The 21,258-nt window shown below is 37.4% G+C and overlaps 3 protein-coding genes across 3 annotated transcripts; 2 read left to right on the plus strand and 1 right to left on the minus strand.

Moving 5' to 3' along the window:
* Positions 1–8,374: 8,374 nt before the first annotated feature.
* On the plus strand, positions 8,375–13,365 carry LOC110720321 (probable fructokinase-6, chloroplastic). Its single transcript, XM_021899324.1, has 7 exons — positions 8,375–8,819; positions 10,197–10,408; positions 11,428–11,640; positions 12,072–12,269; positions 12,366–12,503; positions 12,591–12,707; positions 12,917–13,365. Exons 1-7 carry the CDS (start codon positions 8,654–8,656, stop codon positions 13,049–13,051), a joined length of 1,179 nt encoding a protein of 392 aa, XP_021755016.1. The 5' UTR covers positions 8,375–8,653; the 3' UTR covers positions 13,052–13,365.
* Positions 13,366–13,868: 503 nt separating this feature from the next.
* On the plus strand, positions 13,869–14,441 carry LOC110720276 (polcalcin Che a 3-like). Its single transcript, XM_021899277.1, has one exon. The coding sequence runs from the start codon at positions 13,871–13,873 to the stop codon at positions 14,129–14,131; it is 261 nt and encodes an 86-aa protein (XP_021754969.1). The 5' UTR covers positions 13,869–13,870; the 3' UTR covers positions 14,132–14,441.
* Positions 14,442–14,898: 457 nt separating this feature from the next.
* LOC110720322 (probable serine/threonine-protein kinase PBL7) lies at positions 14,899–18,800 on the minus strand. The gene is made up of 6 exons (XM_021899325.1): positions 17,734–18,800; positions 17,119–17,376; positions 16,850–17,022; positions 16,673–16,752; positions 16,384–16,531; positions 14,899–15,609 (listed from the first exon to the last, which is right to left on the minus strand). Exons 1-6 carry the CDS (start codon positions 18,281–18,283, stop codon positions 15,271–15,273), a joined length of 1,548 nt encoding a protein of 515 aa, XP_021755017.1. The 5' UTR covers positions 18,284–18,800; the 3' UTR covers positions 14,899–15,270.
* Between the last annotated feature and the right edge of the window lie 2,458 nt (positions 18,801–21,258).

A 21,258-nucleotide genomic window follows, 5' to 3' on the forward strand; every position in this document is an offset into this window, starting at 1 on the left:
CCCCTACTTCAATTTTTGGGGGGGACAAGAGGCACTACCAGTGCAAGTTTATGTTCAGCAGAATTAAAGAAACAGTAAAGCATTCAAAGACAAAGCAGTTGAAGAAAGGGACGCCAAATTAATAGTTCATGCTCAGAAATTGAGCTACAAGTTCAAATAAATTAAAAACCATGTCGGCAGCCGCCCACAAGCGGAAAATAACAGCTGCCGAAATACGTACAGAAGCAAAAAATAAACTGTTTGTACAACAAGGCAAGCTGAAGCAAAAAAACAAAAGGCAAAAATTCAGAAAGCGACAAGTCTAAGTTGAGCGCATGATGAACCGCAAGATTCTGAAGACGACTGCCCGAGTTCCTATGCTTCAGCCCGAGGATCAGACTGATCAGCATTGTTGGGCCCCATGGTGGCCTCAGCCCCAGCAGCAGAAGAAGCAGGCTTTGCACTCTGCCGAGCCTCCCTTTCCCTCTGTTCAGCCTCCAACTCCTTTCTCTCAGCTTCTTCTTCGGCTTCCTCAGCCTTAAGGATTTCAGCTTCGATTGGAGTTGCATATTTCATATGAGGGTCTTCGGGATCCTGGACCCATTCAGCACATTTGGACCAGTCTAACTTCGGCTCAGCATGTAGGCAGACTCTTCGGCACACTCTGAACCCGTTTCTGAAACCCATTTCATACTCTTCTTGGGTATAGATACGGACTTTGAGTAGAGCCTCAGCATCAGCCAACTTCTTCTTTGTCTCCTCCAAGTCTTCCTTGGATTTCTTCAGCTCATCGGCGAGCTTGGAGGAGGAACCTTTCAGCGTATTCAGCTCCTGCTGAACTTGGGAAGCCTCTGTCTGAGCCTGGGTCAGTTCTTCCTTTTTGGACATCAGCTGATCCTCAACTTCTTGGAGCTTAGCTCTCTGAGCTTCAGCAGCATTAGCAGCCTCTGAGAGTTGGACATTTCGAGCTTGGAGCATCTCTTCAGCGGCCATTCTACTGGCTTCAAGAGCTTCCAGCTTTTGCTGCACTTCAGCTTGTGCAGCAGCTCCTTCCTGGATTCGGCTCTCAATGGTAGCCTTGAACTTGGAGATGTCCACTCCCATGTGCTCTTGAAGGAATTTTTCCCCTTCCATCAGTGGGGGAAAAACTTCCTTCTCCATAGCATCGCAGAAGGTTTTAAGGGCTTAAGCAGCTCTTTTCTCATATTCTTCACCCTTCTGCTGCTTCTCTTCAGCTGCTGCTTGCTTCAGCTTAGCAAGCTTTAGCTCCTCCTCAGCTACCTTTTTGTCGTGCTCGGCAGCGTCTACCCTATCTTGTAGGGTATCTATCAGCTCTACAGTGAGAGTCTGATTGTGCACGAACTGAAAACAGGAGCACAAGTCCAAAAAAAAATAATAATAATAACTGAAACTGAATTGAAAAAGAGATAAAGGCAGGGAGAATCACCTGCATCATCAGCAGTTGGTTAGACCTGGCTGGGTCTGGAACTGATCTGTTGGATTCGCCCATCCCAGCAGTGGCCTTTAGCGACCAGATTCTTGCCCTATCTACTTCGGACATGCCAGCAAAATCGCCAAAGTAGGCTGCAGCACCTTCTCGGTTCTGACCCCATATGAGGTCCCAGATGTGATCTAGGATTGGAATTCGAGGGGCCGAGAAACCCATTTCCCCAGACTGCAGCGTCTGGAAGGAAGGGAAGGATGACGATGGAGCTTCTTTAACCTTGGATGGCTCGACATCCCCCTTCTTCTCAGAATAGTCAATTATTATGACTTCTTCTTCTTCAGGTGTGAGGACGAAGGCCTCAACCTCTCTTGCAATGTCTGCCGTGAAACCCTCAGCACTGGGCATCACAGCATCCTCATTTCTGTGCTCAGCAGCACTCTCTTGAACTTCCTCTTGGACCCCTCCCTTAGGTTCGGGAGTTTTCTGATCCACCTCCATCTCGGGAGGTGGCGGAGGGGTCTTTGGAGGTGATTGAGGTGGTGGCCGGGGAACCCTCGGCGATCCATTGCCTTCCTCGGGTTCCCTTATTTCGACGCCGATGGTCATCGGCCTCCGCTGAAAGTCATGCGGGCCGATGATGGCCATTCTTCGTCGCCTTTTCTGAAGCGGCTGCTCGTCCATGTCTGAGTCTGAAGACTCTTCTTGTGCCTGGTCTTCGGGACGAACAGGGGCTTTCCCTTCTCTATGTCTATTACTCTCTTCGGACTGTAAAAGACAGGGGGGAGGAAGAATATGAGTACAAAAAAAAAAAAACAAAACAAAACAAACACAGACAAAACTAAGTCTAAAAGCTCACCGAGGTCTTCAGCAAAGCCTCGTCTTCTTCAGCTGCCCTAGCTGCAGCTTCTTCTTCAGTAGCCCTGGAGGACCCTTCTCCTCCTTCACAAGCTTCAATAACCCGTGCAACCTCTTCGGCCGTACGGGCAGCTTCAGCTTCTTCGTCTAGCAGCTGAAACCAGGGGTCTCTCTTCTTCCACCAAGGCTTGTGCCTCTGATACAGAGCAATAGCCTCAATTTGGAAATGGGAGGAATCTAGATGAACTTCCCTATGCCTCGGTTCAGTGATAGAGGGGGCCCGATCAGTTACAACTCGTTCTCGGTTGACGCCAAGACGGGCGTAGTTAATGCCGACGTTGGTCTCGTCCCGCTCTGAAAAAGAAGAGGGAAAAGGTCAGTTCAGTTAGGTTGGCACAGCATAAAAGAGCGAAGTGAAAACGGAGGAAAAGAGATAAATAAAAGGCCTCGGCCCCAGCCGAAGAAGCTTACCATCCTTAAACTTTCGGCTGAGGCCGACAGCTGCTAACATGTTCTCTTGGAAGACATAATGCGTATCGGGGAGCCAAGTCTCCGGGATATGCTGCATTCGGCCGCTGCCCCCCCCGGTTCGGCAGCTTGCCGAAGATGTTCTGTTGATTAAGGTTCGGATCTGGGCCGTTATCTTCGGGGGGACCTAAACTTCCCATGTCGGGATCAGGCTCAGCAAGATACCTGGGAGCGCTGAAGACGCAAGGGTGGCCCGGGTCCGTGGGTGCCCTAACCCAAATCCATTGACCTCTCCAGTCCTTGTTTGAAGAGTCGTTCGGCCACATGCTTAGGTACTGGGGCCGAGACTCAATCCGGTACCACCCAGAACCGTGACTTCCGTGCCCACTTTGAATATTTGGCACTAGCCGATGGAGCTTTTTGAAGCAGTGCAGGTTTGACACATACCTGAAGAACTTGCAGACCCATAAGTATGTCATCACCCTTCGGATGCTAATGGGAGTTAGCTGACATAGGGAAATATTATAATGGATAAGCAAGTCTCGGACGAATACGTCCAAAGGGAACCTCAACCCATACTGAAGTTGTCTTGTGTACACCCCCACATACCCCGGGGGTGGACGATGGATTCTATCGGATGCCACGGGCATTCGGCACCAATACCCATCAGCTTCAAGGATGCCGTAATGCAACTCAATCTGTTCGGCAAACCGATACTGTTCAGCATTCTCCACCCACCATGAGTAAGGGCGGTTCTTTATCATGGCCGAAGCTACTTCGGCATCCTCCCACTCCGAAAACCCAGGAAGGATGTCCCAAAGGATAGCGCTCGGCCCCTCCGTTCTCTGAGGAGGAGCCGAAGAAATGGGAGTCGCCCTAATCCCTTCAGCAGGGTCAGGCTCTACTCTCTGTCCATTCCAGGTCCCAATCCTGTTCCTGGGATCGGGAATTGGCCTTGCTCTTCTTGGAGCACGGGCTCTACCTCTAACTCCTCTCACCATTGATGAATTTCGAAGAAAGAAGTCGAAAAAAGGGGAAGGAGTTCAAATTCGAAGAAAAATAAATTAAAATCAAAGGAATTTACCTTAATCTGAAGCGAAAGTTGCCGATTTACGAATTGGTAGTGACGAGTCTCAGTTTCTAAGCTTAATGCTCGGGGAATTTGCGAAGTTTTGATTTGGGTTCTTGGGCTCTCTCGAGAATTCTGGGTTTGTGTTGGTTAATAAGTGAGGAGAGACGACGCGCCTCTAATTATATCTCCATAAATGGGAATACTGGGAGTCCGCGTTTCAATTTCTCTTAAATACCCCACTAAGTAACCGTTAAACACACGACCTTGCGATTAACCGCCCATTATCCGTCCAACTTCCACAATTATTCGCCTTAACTGTTGTTATCTCATTAATTACGGTTTAATTACGGTTTAAATTCAAATTTCTTGGATTAATTAAATCATTCACTTCCCTCCTTTTCTGATTAATCAAACCCGACCCGTCATCCTGCCAAATCGGGTCTGGGGGGCAAGTTGTTTGGGTCCAATTTAGTCTAATTGGGCCTAGTCATTAAATGATACAATTTAAAGCCCAAGGTCAAGGTTCAACTCTCCAATTGTGCTAAAGTCAAAGATCAATCCTCAAGGCAAGTCAATTGGGCTAAGGCCTAACTTCTCCATATATGCAAAGGTATAAAAGCCATCAATATTACATTTGTACATTCATTCAAACAAAGCCTCAAGCAATTAATTCTCTTGCATAGCATTCTCTTTCTACACACTGTACTGACTTTAGCATCGGAGGGGCCTTCCTCGGCAACACCCCCGAGGCTAGTTTACGTGTGTTTACTGTGCAGGAAACCTTCGGCCCAACATCACTTGGACCGAATCCAGTCTTCTCCACTTCATCGGACCTTCGACAAGGTCCCATTGTTTTCACCCGAAACATAACATATAATTTTACTCAAAGAACACACTGATCACACTCAAAGAAGGGATTTGTTAAACATCGCCCACAAATTACTACATAAAGCCCACAAAATTCACTTGGTTTGCCGAAATTGCCCTTGACCTTAAAAAAAAACACTCACACTCTCATCACTCACACTCTCATCACTCACACTCTCATTGCTCATCTTCTTTCAACCTCTCTAAAAAAAAAAAAAATTAAATAACGGCAATGTCGAGGCGGCAAGGCAAGGAATTGGCGGCGGCGGCGGAGGGAAGGATGTCCCAAGGAGGAAAGGTACATTTTGTTTTTTTTTTTTAAAAAAAAGGGAAAAACCGTCGTGAACGCGGTGGGGCGCCCTGGCTGGACGCCCAGCCAGCGGTGGTGGCGCTAGATGCAGACGCCGCCACCAGTTGACTGGCGCCTGGGCTGGACGCCACAGCCAGGTTGTGGCGTTTATTCTAGGCGCCGCAGCCGTGGCTGTGGCGTCCAGCCCAGGCGCCAGCCAACTGGTGGCGGCGTCTGCAGCTGGCGCCACCACCGCTGGCTGGGCGTCCAGCCAGGGCGCCCCCCCCATTTTTTTTTTTATTTTTTATTTTTTTAAAAAATTGTTTTTAATTTTTTTTTTTTTTTTTTTTTGTAATATAATTTTGAATTGTTTTTATATTTTGTTGTTTATTTTTATAAATTTTTTCAATTTCGTTGTATTTTTTCTACGTTTATATTTTGTTTACAATTATTTGTATGTTTTTAGTTTATTTGATTTGCGATGATGATTATTTATCGTATATTTTGTTTACAGTCGCTGACGATGGCTGATGGATGAACATTAGGCCCGATGTAGTTTCTCAGCTTCTCCAACACCCAATAATAACTTGGAGCCGTCTCATCCCTGATGATTGCATGACCAATCAGAAAGTTCTGGTTCGTTGGAGCCATCCCAACCATCTCAACCAGAGGGAACTTGTACTTGTTTGTCTTGTACGTTGAGTCGATCAAAATCACAAATGGCCAAGACTTGATCATATCAGCACAATCAGGATGCACAAGGAAAAGATGAGTCACCTCCGCTGTATCTTCATCAGAATCAAACCAGAACAGGTAACCACGTGATTGTGCCTGGTGTAGCAGTTGCTGTATAGGGTTCCTTCCCTCTGACCGTTCAAACCTGAGTTGCTGTCTGACGTTGTAGATGTGTCTTCGGTTTGGATGGTCTTCTGGAAATTTCTCTAACACAGATGCTAATATTTTAGCAGGCTTCACTTGAGCATCACTCATTTCTTTCACAACTAGTTTCGCAGCAGGACTTAAGCCGCTCAGTTGTTGATGACCCTCTTCATATACTATCATCTCATGGTTGTGATACCCCCATTTAGAGTAACCTATCACTTCCCAACCGTCACGACTCCGTAGTTGTCGAACCTTTACTCTGAACTCACACCCACAACCTTTCCGCTTTGTGTCAAACCGAGTGGCTGTACGAAAATCTCTTTCTTCTCTTTTGCGATAACGGTCACATCCTAAAATGCGATCCATTCTACCATCCCGTTGAGATTTATGAGTTGCTACTACCAAGCAAAATCCAGCTGCAATTGCAACCTGTTTTGCCCAATCAATCGCCTGTTGAGCTTCTTCGAATGGACCATCATGTCCAAATATCCCACTGTAATCATTTCCGTCTCCACCATATTCCTGCATCAATTATATATTACAATAAATACATTTAACGGATAATACATTTAATTTCTATATTTACACAGAATTAACACAAAAAAAAACATAATTATATATAATCAAACTTAATTTTTATAAAAACCCAATTCGAATTTTCAAACTAAATTTAAAAATATACCATTTCGAATTTTCAAATTTAATTTTAAAAAAACCTATTTCGAATTTTCAATTTTAATTTACAAAAAACCCATTTCGAATTTTATTAAAAAATCATTTTCGATTTTTTTTTTTACAAAAAAATTAAATAAAAAACAACAACAAAATCAAAAAAGAAAAAAAAAAAAATTATTAAAGGTGGCGTCTGCCAGGGCTGCCACAGCCACTGGACTGGCGCCTGGCAGGGCCGCCACACCCAGTGGAGTGGCGTCTGCCCAGGACGCCAGTCTGGTGGTCTGGGCTGGACGCCACTCTGGTGGTTCTGGCGTCTGGCTTGGACGTCCAGGCTACGGTTTGGGCGTCCACCCTAGACGCCGGAGCCACTCCGACGGTAAACCGTGAATTTTAACGGTGACTTACCTCGTTTTCCGTCGACGACGACGTACCTCCGGCGTCCCCCGCATCTCCGGCCTGCCCTCCGGTCTCCCCCGGCGAGCCAGTACGACTCCACATTTTTTACACCGAGTTTATTTCAATTTTAGAAAAAGGGCATAATGGTCAAATCATATCATATTTGTGGGCTTTATATGGTAAATTGCGGGCGATGTTTAGCGTTTCACTCAAAGAACATATTAAAGGTATGTTCTTTGTTAAACATAGGTATGTTCTTTATCAAACACTATATGTTCTTTCCGCCTTTTTTTTGTTTACCCGGGTGCGCCATGAGCATGGTGCACCCGGGTATTTTATCTAATTTTCAGCTACGAGTAGGTTTCTTTTATTATTTCTAACTCAGCTAATTTATTGTTATTTTATAGCTTTATATTTAGTATAATTTATGAATATTCTTAAGTACTCCACCTTTAAAATATCATAACCTTAAAATATAAAGGAATAGAAATAGGAGATTATAGCGTTGAGGATTTGCGGTGGATCGCGACGCTCAGTACTCGTATTTATAGTTGATATTTGATAGTTTGGAGGAAGAGGAAGAAACTTCATTATAAATTGCTACATTAATCTAGAAGTCTCTTGAACCTTCATTATTTTTAGTATCTTCTACAACATGCAACCATTCAAGTATTTACTACAGTATTTTCCTCAAAAAAAAAAATGATCTTTATAGAATTTAACCACGCTATTTATTTTAATTAATAGAGAACCATTGTATGCATGGTTTGAACAATTTCCTAAATTATAACTTTAAGCACTTGTAATCCGGATAGGTTCATCCTTTAATTTTTAATTAATTATCTTTACAATCTTTAAGTACTTTAGCTTGTGCATCTATTTCCACTGATTTTGTGTAATTGTTCTTTAATTTATCCGTTTGTTATAAAATTTAATACGTAATATAATAAAGGCAAAAGCTAACGAACACCAGTGGGGTGTAAACATTAATTACATTGATCGACGCGTGATTTCGTCCTGCTTTTTTAAATTAATACTTGACATTCGGCGTTCGCTAGCAAGATCCGTATAATAAATAGGCCTTTGAGTACTTTAGCATGTGCATCTACTTTCACTGATTTTGTGTAATTGTGTCTTTATCCGTTCATTATAAAATTTAATTCATAATATAATACGAAGTATAATATATAGGCGTATCATTTTGTAAAATATTATACTAAAGGTTATACGGTTGATAGCAAATAGTTGAGATTGTATTATTTTTTACACACTGCTAATAATTAAATTATTTTAACCTAATTTTCCTACTTGTATAGTTGTATATTTTTTTTTTATGTTGAATATATGTTAAATATTTGTATTACTTGAAAAAAGTCAAACATAATGCTCCACAAAACCTAAGAATTTCAAATCATCAAAATATCTTATATCTCTATTTTTATATATTTTTAAAAATAATAATCCAAAAAACAATAGCCAGAATTTTGCTTCCCCAACCAGAACAAAACTATCCACCTCCTCATCTCCAAACAAGGCTTTCTCAATCAAGTCAACACTCTGAAGCTCCTACTCAAACTCTCTCCAAATTCTTCCCAATTTATCTCACTCATATTTTCATCTCCATCACTTTCATATATTTGCATTTTATTTTCTAGAAATTAACCATATAATACCATAATTAACAATTTTGTACTACTTGTAAATTAAATTCTAAAATATATTAATGGCTCTGTATTTATCCCCTTTTCACTTCACTTCTCTCTCTTCCAAATCTGATTATTCTTTACCCTCTAAATTTCCCGGCGCCGCCGTCTTTTTCCGGCGAGAATTCCCCGGAGCTTCTGTTTCTCCGCCGTCTACTGATTCCGGCCGCCGTTGTATCTTAAAAGGTATCAGATTCTCTCCCAAATAAAAATATTTAATTAAATTTAGCTTTCTTAGATTATTATGTGAAGTTTTGTGAGTTTGTATTTATCAATGTGACAGTTATTAGTAGTTATACTATGAACATGAAGTAGTCGAGACTTTAAAAAAAATGATTTTGCCTTTTTATCAAAGTTCAAATGACGTGATTTTGGAATTAAATTTTCCCTTTAATTTAACATGATAATTGATACAAAATGTGAAAATTATGTGGAAAAAAAAAATGTTTAGAATTTAGGGTAAACAAACAATTAATGGTTAAAATTGATTTTGGGGTTTGCAAAAATCTGTAGCTATTTTTGTGTTTGAGTTGATAAAGATTAACTTTAACTTTGATTATTACTGTATCAACTATAAAGTTTGGACCTTGAATTGATGATTACCTATAAAAGTAATTTTTGTTGACATGGGTACTTCTATAGATGAATTGAAATTGCTTTAATTAGTATTTTTGGATCGAATCTAGTAGAGAAATCAATGCATAAAGTTTAACTTTGGCTGAAACCAATTTCAGCAATGGCTTTAGCAAAAGTGTTGAAACTATTAAATTGCTCCCCATTTTTTTGCTTCATGATGAGGTAAAAGGTGACAGATCTCTTGGAATGGACATAGTGAATTAGTGTTTGATCAGCATTCGCTTTTCGGGCATTTTGATAGTCTTTATAGTAAATGTCTTTTTTAGTTATAAGTTATAACTATTGATTTGCAATTTTGATATGAAATGGGCTCAAGGGAAAGGAGGTAATGTCATTAGCTTATATGTATCCTTAAATGGATGAGTCAAAAGTAGTAAGTAGTAGAGAATTGGTAATAATTTTGTTAATACTATTTTTTTATTTTTCCTTTTCTTTCTTGTGCTATGCAAGGCTTATCAAAGCATATGAAGTTTATAGTTATGGCCTTTTATGGGTATACATATCACGATTTCTACTTCTGAGCGTGAACCGTAGTACAAATTCGTTGGTACTTTTACCCTCTCTTTCCTTTTCTCCACTAGATATACATCACCCTACAACTCTATTCTAGCGTTAGCATTGGAGTGGTTTCCTAGACAAAACCCGCTTGAGGTATGATTGTTGTCCTTACAGGCAGGGATCAACGTCAACTATTACCTTCATACTTCATACTGCAACTGTTCTCTATATATATCCTTTGTTGCTTTCCCCTTCTATTCTGGTCTTCTGGAGTATAGTTCCTAATATTGATAAGTTTGATTATTTGATATATCGAAGATGTGGGGGTGGTGCTTAATCTTGTATACATGATCTTTTTTCTCCTATTATTTGATATGTTGTTGATTATGAGATTGATCCATCCAATGTTTATTATTTCATCTTCTGTAGATAGGGCACAACCTGGAAATAATGGTTCATTTGAAGCAAGTGAGTCTTCCCTTGTGGTTTGCTTCGGGGAAATGCTTATTGATTTTGTGCCCACAACAAGTGGGCTTTCCTTGGCCGAAGCACCTGCATTTAAGAAGGCTCCTGGTGGTGCCCCTGCCAATGTTGCTGTTGGAATTGCTCGTCTAGGTGGTGCATCTGCATTCATAGGCAAGGTAACAATCACTCCTTGTTGCTGTGCTGCCCGTTCGATTGTTCATTGCAATCACTGCCTTTCAGTTAATTTCACAGCTTTTCTTTTACAAACTTCAAATATCCTGTATTTTGAATTTTAACATTTGAAGCAGATCTAAATTTACCTCAATGTCCTGCACAAGACTGTTCTTTTTCTAACGAGTAAAACCATCTGTTTCTAATGACTACAGGAGGAGAATGAATATCAATTTTCAATATTTGTAACATACTTCATGTTGGTATATGTATTTAATCCTGCTACATGAGTCTTGTTTATGGGTGAAAAGAATGAAAACCTGAATCATGCATTTTGTTCCAGAATTTAAATGCTTTCCTAAACTACTTTTAGTTTTACCATGAATGATGAGGCTTGTGACAGTTTCCTGATTATATTATCTCAAGCACAACAGACTTCATTGCAGCAGTTAGATATAACTGAGCAATTGAGTGTATGGATAATTTGATTGTTACGTCCTATTCAGAATTATCTATTGCAAATTGTGCAGCAAAAAACTTTCTTGGATATCTTTAGTGTCTTAAGATTTGCATGATGTTATTCTTAGTCCTAGAATGGACTATGTGGCTGAATTTAATAGAAAATTGTGATAATTCAAGAGGCTCACTCACAATTCTAGACACAACTATTAGACTATAGCTAATGCACAACAATCAGTTTAGTCATTATGTGATGCTCCATGTTTCCCCCACTTCGCCTATGTGAGGACTACAAGCCTAAAACACTTTGCGTTTTGGGGCGAGTCACACCTCAAGATTCATGAAGCTACAAATTGCAGAAACATAGTTGATCTCGAACATAAGCCTTTCTCCTTCAATGCACTTTTATTTATTTATTTATATTTTGCTTCTTGGGGGGGGGGGGTGTCAAGAATTAGTTGCTCTTAGTATCTTTGGTGATAATTTGCTGTCATATTGCTGTTTATTTGCACAGCTGCCTTAAAAAATCTCTTCTGCTGTGTTTCTGCATTATTTGTACATGCAGGTTGGTGAAGATGAGTTTGGGTACATGCTTGCTGATATTCTAAAGGAGAATAATGTGAACAGTGAAGGAATGCGATTCGATCCTGGAGCACGAACTGCGTTAGCCTTTGTGACATTGAGGAAAGACGGGGAGCGTGAATTTATGTTCTATCGTAATCCTAGTGCTGACATGCTGCTTCAGGAATCTGAGATTGATTTTGAGCTTATTAGGAAGGTATTTTTTTTAAAAAAAAAGTCCTTTCTGATTAAATGTAGAGATCTTGCTATATATAGTGAATACATTGTACTTTGTACATCAAATTTTTTGGTTGAAAAGTTAGGACTTGTGAGCTTGAAGTGCATGGATGGCAGTATGGTACTGATGAAAATCACTGTGACCGATGCTATGAAACTCAAGCACAACATTGCATGCATGTTTAACTAAGGCTGAATCATTAAGTAATTTGTTTCCATGTTATTTTCTTGAGGACTATGATCAGAATCCAAAATTCTTCGGTGGAAACCGGAAAGGATGGATTATTCTAACAAAGTAAGAAAACTAAATGTTGCATTTAGCTTTTCTTCTTTAAGATTAAGGATTTTATGTGATTTCAAGAAAACAAGCTATCTACTGACTAATACTCCATTTACTTCAACAATCAACAGGCAAAGATATTTCATTATGGGTCAATAAGCTTAATTACTGAACCATGCAAATCAGCTCACATTGCTGCTGCTAATGCGGCCAGAGATGCTGGTGTGCTGCTCTCATATGATCCCAACTTAAGGCTTCCATTATGGCCATCTGCAGAGAGTGCGCGTGAAGGGATCCTTAGCATTTGGGATACTGCAGATATTATCAAGGTTGGAGACCAATTGTGATCTCATGCTAAAATATTGTGTTATATTTTAAATAAATTTAAAGGTGAAAGATGGATCTGACATTTCATTTGGGTATAGATAAGCGAAGAAGAGATTTCCTTTTTGACTCAAGGAGAAGATCCTTATGATGACAATGTTGTGCGCAAACTATACCACCAAAACCTCAAGCTACTACTTGTGACTGAGGGAGCAGAAGGTTGTCGGTATTATACCAAGGTAAGACTTCCTAAAAACAGAGATAGAAAGAAAATAAACAAGAAAATTTATTGGTAAAACAGTGTTTTTGGATTTGATATGTTGCAGGAGTTTAGTGGTAGAATTGAGGGTTTGAAGGTAGAGGCTGTAGACACCACAGGTGCGGGTGATGCCTTTGTTGCTGGCATGCTATCCCAACTAGCTTCTGACATGAACTTGATTCAGGTAAGGTTCCGATACCATATATCTATTACTGAGAATTGTTAAAATGAATGCGGCTGCATGGTGATGTAGACCGGAGAGTCTTGTGTGTGGGGTGAGGGTCAGGAAGAAAAAATAGTGGAATCAAGTCTAAGCAAAGTGCATTGAAATGTAAAAGATGCCTTCCATGAGACAATATTATTATGTCACATACATTTGTGGTACTTTTGCAGGAAGAGGATCGTTTAAGAGACGCTCTACGATTTGCCAATGCCTGTGGTGCATTGACTGTTACAGAGCGAGGTGCGATTCCTGCTCTGCCAACTAGAGAAGCAGTGCTTAATGCAATGCTGAAGTCTGTGGCTTAAGATTCTGGTTTAATCCATGTAATTTTTGTACCACTATTCCCTCATTTTTAGGCCATAATGTGCTTAATAATGTTATTTGCAAGGTCAACTTTAGTTTAAATAATGGCCCTTGCATTATTGCATGTCGTGTATATTAGCGTGCCAAGTATTAGTGTGGCTGCAATCTTAGGATTTGCCGGCAGTTTTCTTACATATTGTAATCTTGACTATTCTTCAAAAAAATTGAGAGATAATTTGCAAACATTTTTCTTACCCTTACTGGGTTGTGAATGAAATGCTTCAATTATATGTAGTTCACCGAAATTTGGCTAGAATTCTTCTTTTTTTTATTAGTTGTTTTCGCTTACATAGTTAAATGTTCTATTAACAAAGTTTTTGTTAGGGATTCCCTGAAAGATGCTTCATACTTCTGTTCATCAATGACTGAACTTAAGGCTATGGACTAATGTTTATTAGGCAACCGTAAGTTAATGCAAGAGTTGAGACGCGCCGTTAATATGATGATATCGTGATTTTTGTACTACGGTATAAAAAAAATAATTCCATATCTAAGATATACTCCATACCAAAATTCTGTGGTAAATAAATCCATAACCACAAATAGGATTCTAGTATTTGGTCTTTAACTATATTTAGCAACAATAATCAATATTTAGATTCTAATTACAGCCACATCTTCAACTCTAAGTTTAAGGCGGTCCGATTAGTAAGCTAATTAATCCTCTAAAACCAATGGAAGGCCTCGCTACTCTGAAATTAATAAACATCTATATATAATTAATGAAGTTATTTTGTTTGATATTAACATTGAAAATAAACATGGCTGCTGAGGATACACCTCAAGACATTGCTGATAGGGAGAGAATCTTCAAGCATTTCGACACGAATGGTGATGGCAAAATATCATCCTCTGAGCTTGGTGACGCCCTCAAAACCCTCGGCTCAGTCACCCCTGATGAAGTTAGAAGGATGATGGCAGAGATCGATACTGATGGTGATGGTTTCATTTCGTTTGATGAGTTCACTGACTTGGCTCGGGCTAACCGTGGATTGGTTAAAGATGTTTCCAAGATCTTCTAAGCTAGTTGATTAACTAAAAACATTACACTAATGAACATGGAATGGTGTCTTTGGTTCTTGCATTTTTTTTTTTGTAGTAAATATGCTTTTTCTTTGGTAGAAATATAAGGACAAGGCACTAAAATCACATGATTTTCTGTAACTACATGAATGAATGTCTTTACGTAGTTATTGTATCATTTCTGTAATATTTTGATGAATTGCAAGGTTTCAATCTTTTGCATTATTTGATATTATGCAAGCGAGGAATTGAATCTACATGTGATCATGTGACTTCATGTCTAGTTGTATGAATTTTTGTATCCTATGTTTCCGGAAGGTGTATGCTACATTGTAATAATTTTGAGTGACAACCGCGATTTTCTGACTTAGAATCCATACTAAAACAGACCTATCCCTGAATTTGCCAACCTGAAACAAACCTGACTTGAACTCGAGTCACTCACACAAGAACTTGTATGGAAAGTATGCAAAGGTAATTGTTTCGGCATACTATTTGTTCATGGGATTAAGGCTTTGTTGTTGTTGTATAGACGATACAATAGAGTTTTATTCATTTAGGCTGCAAGGTAAATCAGACTTCTACACAAACATTTACAATTCATTCAAACAATTCAGAGGCAATTTTCTGACTTGCTCATTTTTGATGTGGCTGATTCTAAAAGACTCGAGTCAAGCAATAAGACTTATTGAAAAGAATATTTGAAATAAAAAACATGTTACTGAAATTCATAGGTCAAGTGCATTGACATTTTATCAGAAATTTCTTGCATCAACACTGCAACAGAGTTAATATTACTGGTGTGAAATTGAAGTGTCAAAAAAAAAGTTATAGAACAGACTCAATCACTCTGAAATTCTGGACAAATTTTCACAATGTTAAGTTTCTCAGTTCCTCAATCAACTTCCTAACGAGAAGCTCGATCCCTCTCGAGCAGCACATTGAAAATATTTATGTACACACTGATCCTACTTCTATACAAAACATTTAGCATCCCCTGCTCCTATCACCACCTTATGAAAGAGCCTGACAAATTCTCTCAATAGTCAACTATCAAACGACAATAAACAACGCTGATGTAGAAATTGGACAGCCATTCACACAAGGAAAAAAAAAGTTCACCGAACTTTCATTAGTGTCATCGACCATAAAGGGAATCATCATCTTCCAGCTCAGATGCTCCAAGCATAGCCAAAGCCAAATGAGACTTCATTTCACTTTTTGTTCGTTGTAATATTGGAGGAACATAACTTCTTCGACTGCCTAAACTTGCCTTACCCTTAACAAGGCAGCCTTCTCCTCTTAGCAGAATGATGGCTTCATTGATGCTTGGCCTACTAGATTCTTCACCACTCACACAGGCAGCTGCAGCGCGTACCAATTGGGTTATAAGCTTTGAGCTTTTAGGAGTAACTTTAGCTCGTGGGTCAAGCAAACTGTCAAATGCTGAGTCTCCCTGGTCCATTAGTGGCTTCGCCTGCAATAGCAAGAAACGATGATTTAGTACATTTTGATTCACACATGAATACAGCAGCAGAACACAACATTGTGATCTTCAAAAAAAGATTCACATTTACTCTAAAATTTTGAAATGCCCTCGTAAACTAAACTTTGGTACATTCAGAAACACTAGTATAAATTTTAACTGCATAGATGACTTGATTATTTGTGGATTTTAATACTCTTATCAAATAGATCTGTATAAATGTAAAGATGTGGTAGGACCATTACGAAGGAATCATTTTTGCTATAAAAACAGAAAATTTTCAAATTATCGATAAATGAACTTATGAGCCATGTCTTTGTCAAACTAATTATACACCGTACAGGCTGTTGGTGTTAGTCGCCATTATCCTCTACCAAACAGTGGGGGACTACCAAGAGTACTAACCATATTCATTAAAACTAAAAATCAGTTTGATGGCCTCACTAGAGTTAATGCTATAACCCTATAGATGAACACTTGTACTAAGGAAAATAAAAAGGATCAATTCATCTTAATCCAGAACTAGTCAAATACAACAGTTTCAGCTCTTCTGGTCAGCGTATAAAACGAAAGCAAACCGACAAATGTCATCATCAAAGTTAATGTTGCAACTTTCTTGGTGAATCGTTTGTTTTCAGGATGATCTAAGGAGGAGCAATTATCATAAGACCTAATCGAAAACTAGACAATGACTAGAAATTTAGCTCATGCTCATCTGATCAGGGCGCTTAATGAAAGGAATACAAGATTGAAGCAGTAACATACCCATTGAACCAAGTTCTCTTCTCCGGATGGCCTTGATGATTCTATTGGTTTTCGGCCTGTTATAAGCTCTAAAAGGACAACTCCAAAGGCGTAAACATCAGTTTTATCGGATACCTTCCCGTGTTGGAAGTACTCAGGAGCCAAATATCTGCAAAAAAAATTCAGGATTCACCAAGTAAAGTAAAGAAAAAAAGTAGAATTGCTGCACAGAAAATAGATGAAAAACCAACTTTTTTTCTTTTTCAAAATTGACAAACAATAATACTTGTATTTATTTGTAAATTCATACCCAAAGGTTCCTTTCACAGTTTTGCAAAGGAAAGGGACTGATGGTGCTGCAGTCCATGTTGCTAATCCGAAATCACATAGCTACAAAAATTCATAAATTCAGTTTAGAGTTTAGACATCTTATCATATATTAAAATCAAAACATAACATTAAATCCAGAAAGAAACCAGGAATTCACCTTTGGCCTTTTCTTGGAAGAGAGAAGAATATTGGAGGGCTTTATATCTCTATGAACAATACATTTTTCAGTTCCATTATGTAGATATGCAATAGCTTCTGCAATTCCTACAGCAACCTTATACCTTGCAGACCATGAAAGCGACGCGAAACCCTTCCCACTCTTCTTCTTACCTGCAAATAACATCTCATAATTAAATTTTCATCCAAAATTTACACAACACCAATGAAAAATCTCATAAAACAACAAAAAAATCGCGCTAGCTATACCGTGCAAATGTCGCTCTAGGCTTCCACTGGACACATATTTGTAAACCAAGAACAAGCCTTCCTCAGGATCAATACAAAATCCCAAAAGAGGACCAATGTTTGGATGTTCAAGAGAACTTGCAATCATCAACTCTCTACAAAAAGCCTTTGTATTCTCCTTATCTTCTTTATCTAACCTCTTTACTGCCACTGCTGTTCTCAAAAATCCAACTCTACCTCTAAATACATAACTCAATGCACCTCTGCCCAATACTCTACCTGATTTCACATCAAATATACACCAACATCAATCCCTTAATATAACAATTATTATACTAAATGAAACAGAAAAGATTCAACTAAAATAAAAGCAACCCATTTAATTACCTTAGAAATAACATGAATTGTAAATTTCTTTTTTATATCAAAAACAAAAAAGATAAAACTTTTTTGCAATTAATACAACAATCAACCAAAAAAACCCCAGAAAAACACAAAACCAGAGTAAAGCAACCCATACAATCAGCAAAAAAAAGGAACAAAAACCCAGAAAAGAATGAACTAAATTAAAGCAAAGCCATATTAAATTCAAGAAATGATGAAAAAAAAAAAAAACAAAAAAACCCATGAAAGTACCTTCAGAGAAATTGCGGGTAGCAGAAAGAATTTCAGCAAAGCTAAACCTGATCAAAGAGTTAGCAACAGGTGAAATACTCTTCTCCAATGATTCAATCCTTCGCCATTTAAGCTCTTTGGAGTTGGAATCACTCGAATTATTATCCAAATTCATCATTAAAATAGTAGTAGAAGAGTTCAAATTAGCAGTTTTTAAGGAATCAATTTCCTTTTGAGAACATAAACTGAACCTAAAAGAGGAGTGAACTGAGTGAGGTTCACAGTTTGCTAAATCACCACCAGATTCTGCAAGTAACCATGCTTTATTATGCTCTGAATTACTCTTCTTTTGCCCTTCATTTTTGCTCATTTTTGGTACAAAACAACCAAACCCAAAATCCCAAATCATATTCATCAAAAAAGATTTAAACTTTAATTCATTGTAATTATCACAATAATCATCCTCATCATTGTCTATAGTATCACTATAAGCAGGGATTAAAGAGAGAGAATTTGAAGAATTTGTAAGAATTTGTTGGTTTTCAGTGTAATCACATTGGGAAAACCCCATTTTAGATCTCAAAAAAAAGAATATACAAAAAACCCAGAAAAAATCATAAAGAAGGATGAAAGAAAGATTGCTACTTTACTTGAAAGAGAGGAACAGAATACAACAGCTTTTGAGAAAGAGAGAGATTATGAGAAATTTTGTAAAGTATGTCAATAATATTAAAAAAAAAAATGAAATGTGAGTGATTAGAGTAAACCAAGATATTAATAATTAATAAAAATTGTTGGTTGATAAAGATTTAATTAAATGAAGAGGGGGTGAGGGGGGTGGGCTGTTGAAGATGCTTGATGTTGAGGAGAATGAAGACAATAAGCACCTACTTGGGACCGTTACTCCATTATTTGGAGGGTAGTGAGGTTGGGTGATCGATTTATTAGGGGGGTTTATAGTGTGTTTTTGAGGATTGATTAATCCACCTAAATAGAGGGTTTTTTTGGATGGAAGAAGTCGTCCACGTATTGTTTTTTGGTAAGCATTTATGTTCATCGGGTTTTAATTTTGGGTTATGAGTTCATATTAGGCGAAATTTGTCTACTAATGATCTTTTAGGATATACTTCATACTATGATCATATCTTAAGGATTGGGATATATATACCTAAAAGGAAATAAAATATATGGTAAAGATTTGTGCGTATATATCTTTATAATTTGGATATTACTCATATTAGTCATAAATATATAGATTGGACTTAAGTAACTATAGGGTGAAAAGGTTCAATTCAAGAAAACAAAGTAGAAAAATATAAGGTCTTTGACCTCTTTGTCTTGAAAATATTATCGATTTGACAATTTAAGTTTTATTCGGTAACTAAACTGATTTTTACTATTATAAGTTTCTTTTACTTATTAGAAATGATTATACATTTATTATACCTCATAAAATTGGTTTTAATAAAAATCTAAAATTGGTGTGAATAGTTGCCATGTGGAAAATCAAAATAAAATGATTGGTCAATGAGATTTGAAAGGAGTGGGATAAAAGTGGTCTATATATATATATCTACCTAAGAAGAGAAAAGAAAAGAAAAGAACAAGATATGAAAGGTTGTGACTTGTAAAAAAGATATGGGGATTTGGACGTTGGGATATGAAGATTAAAAAAGTATTACCAATAATGATAATAGGATAATTAGTAGCCAAATTAAACAAGTATGATAACTAGTTTGGTGACCATCCGACACTTTTTCATTCTTCACCCCTTAGCAACTAAGCATGACAGATGAGATGTTTTTATTTATGGCTTCATTTCCTCACCACTTGAAATGCAAACTTTTGTAATACACGGTGTTTTTTTGTTATTGTATATACTCTGTACTTCGTATGTATTAAATATTCTGTATATTATATGATATTATGATTTATATTTTAAATTTTATGTAAAACAGATTTGAATTATTAAGCAATAATTATAAAAATATATAAGATATTTAATACGAAGTAGTACTTGGAATCTATTTTTAACCCTCACCTCCTCTCAAGCTTAAATATAACATTCCGGATGTCCGATATAAAGTAAGCCAATAAGGGTATAAGATTTCATTTAATTTTTTTTTTCATCTTTCATTTATTCATTTTATATTTTTTCTAGATCAATCTCTTTTGAGATTTAGGGTTGGGGTTGTTGTATTATTTTTGTTTGTTTATGGGACACAAGATAACAAACACTTTAATACAAAACTTTTATGCTTTGAAAACTTCAAATGTTGGCTAAAATTGATTTGCAAAAAGTGTGGTGAAGGTGTAAGTGTCATTTCTTAGAACACACGAATTGACTTTTACTTATATTTCTTGACCATAATTATCATAAGTGATCACCACTCCTATATTTTAATAAATAAAGTTAGGGTTTATTACAATTTTTATTTCATAGTTTAATTTTGTTATGGAGTATAATTTTTACTAGTACACAACTAAAAATATTACAATATAAGTGATGCATTAAAAAAAAAAAAAAATAAATAAATAAAAAATAAAAAATAAAAAAGAAGACGTATTAATTAATATAGTAAGATAACTAGATATGGGGAAAAAAATTAGGAAAATCAAACATCAAAATAGAATGTGTAACAATCAGTATGAAGTATACTACTATATTAGTAAGATACATGTATTATGTGCATGACATGTGTTGTGAATGCATTAATTAATGGAATGACATCGGCAGATTAAGGCAAATGGGAAAAAAAAAAAAAAAAAAAGTCACAATCAAATTAAAATTGGTTAGAATTGGATATACTACCTTCTTCCTTCCTTTGGTTCTATTCAGCTTTCTGCCAAAACTAACCGGTTTTTAGGTATGAACTTTCTAATAATTATTGGTTATGGCTATATATTTTTTCCTTTTATTTACAACATTAAAGGACAAGCCTTAAGAATATAGCAAAATACTCCTTATAATGCATAATCTAAGGAAGAAAAAAATGAATAAAATAACAATGATGCAAAATAATTTAAATTCATATTCAAGAAGTATGGAATTTAATTCCACATGGTCTTTTATGAAAATCGTAAAGGGTATCAACTATCATTATTTTAATTTTAAAGCAATTAATACTAGTTATGCTAAGAGACATGGGTGCGGGCCTTGTAGTAGTCATTTAATGATTTGAACTAAAGCAAGCTCTATATGATTTGACGTAAAATGTTTTCAAGAGGAAATGATTTTTTACTAAAAAAAATATTCCGATCCGTAATTTGTAATTAAACAAAAATCACATTTTCAATTGTGTTTCACTTTATTATTTGGTTTAGAAATAATAATAAACGAGAAAATGGAAATGGAAGAGAGAAGGTGGATTGGATGCTTTAATTTGTAGGGCTAATTAATTGATCATTTTGGCCGGATTGTTATCACTCTCAATTTGTAGGGCTTTTAAATGCTCACGACAAGATAGCAATTTATTTTTTTGTGTAAGAAGCTACTGAGTGGTCGGTTGAAAGTGGTAGTTTGATACTCTCCCTCCTTTAAAACCC

Source organism: Chenopodium quinoa, unplaced genomic scaffold (assembly GCF_001683475.1).
Source record: "Chenopodium quinoa cultivar QQ74 unplaced genomic scaffold, ASM168347v1, whole genome shotgun sequence".
Lineage (NCBI taxonomy): Eukaryota > Viridiplantae > Streptophyta > Magnoliopsida > Caryophyllales > Amaranthaceae > Chenopodium > Chenopodium quinoa.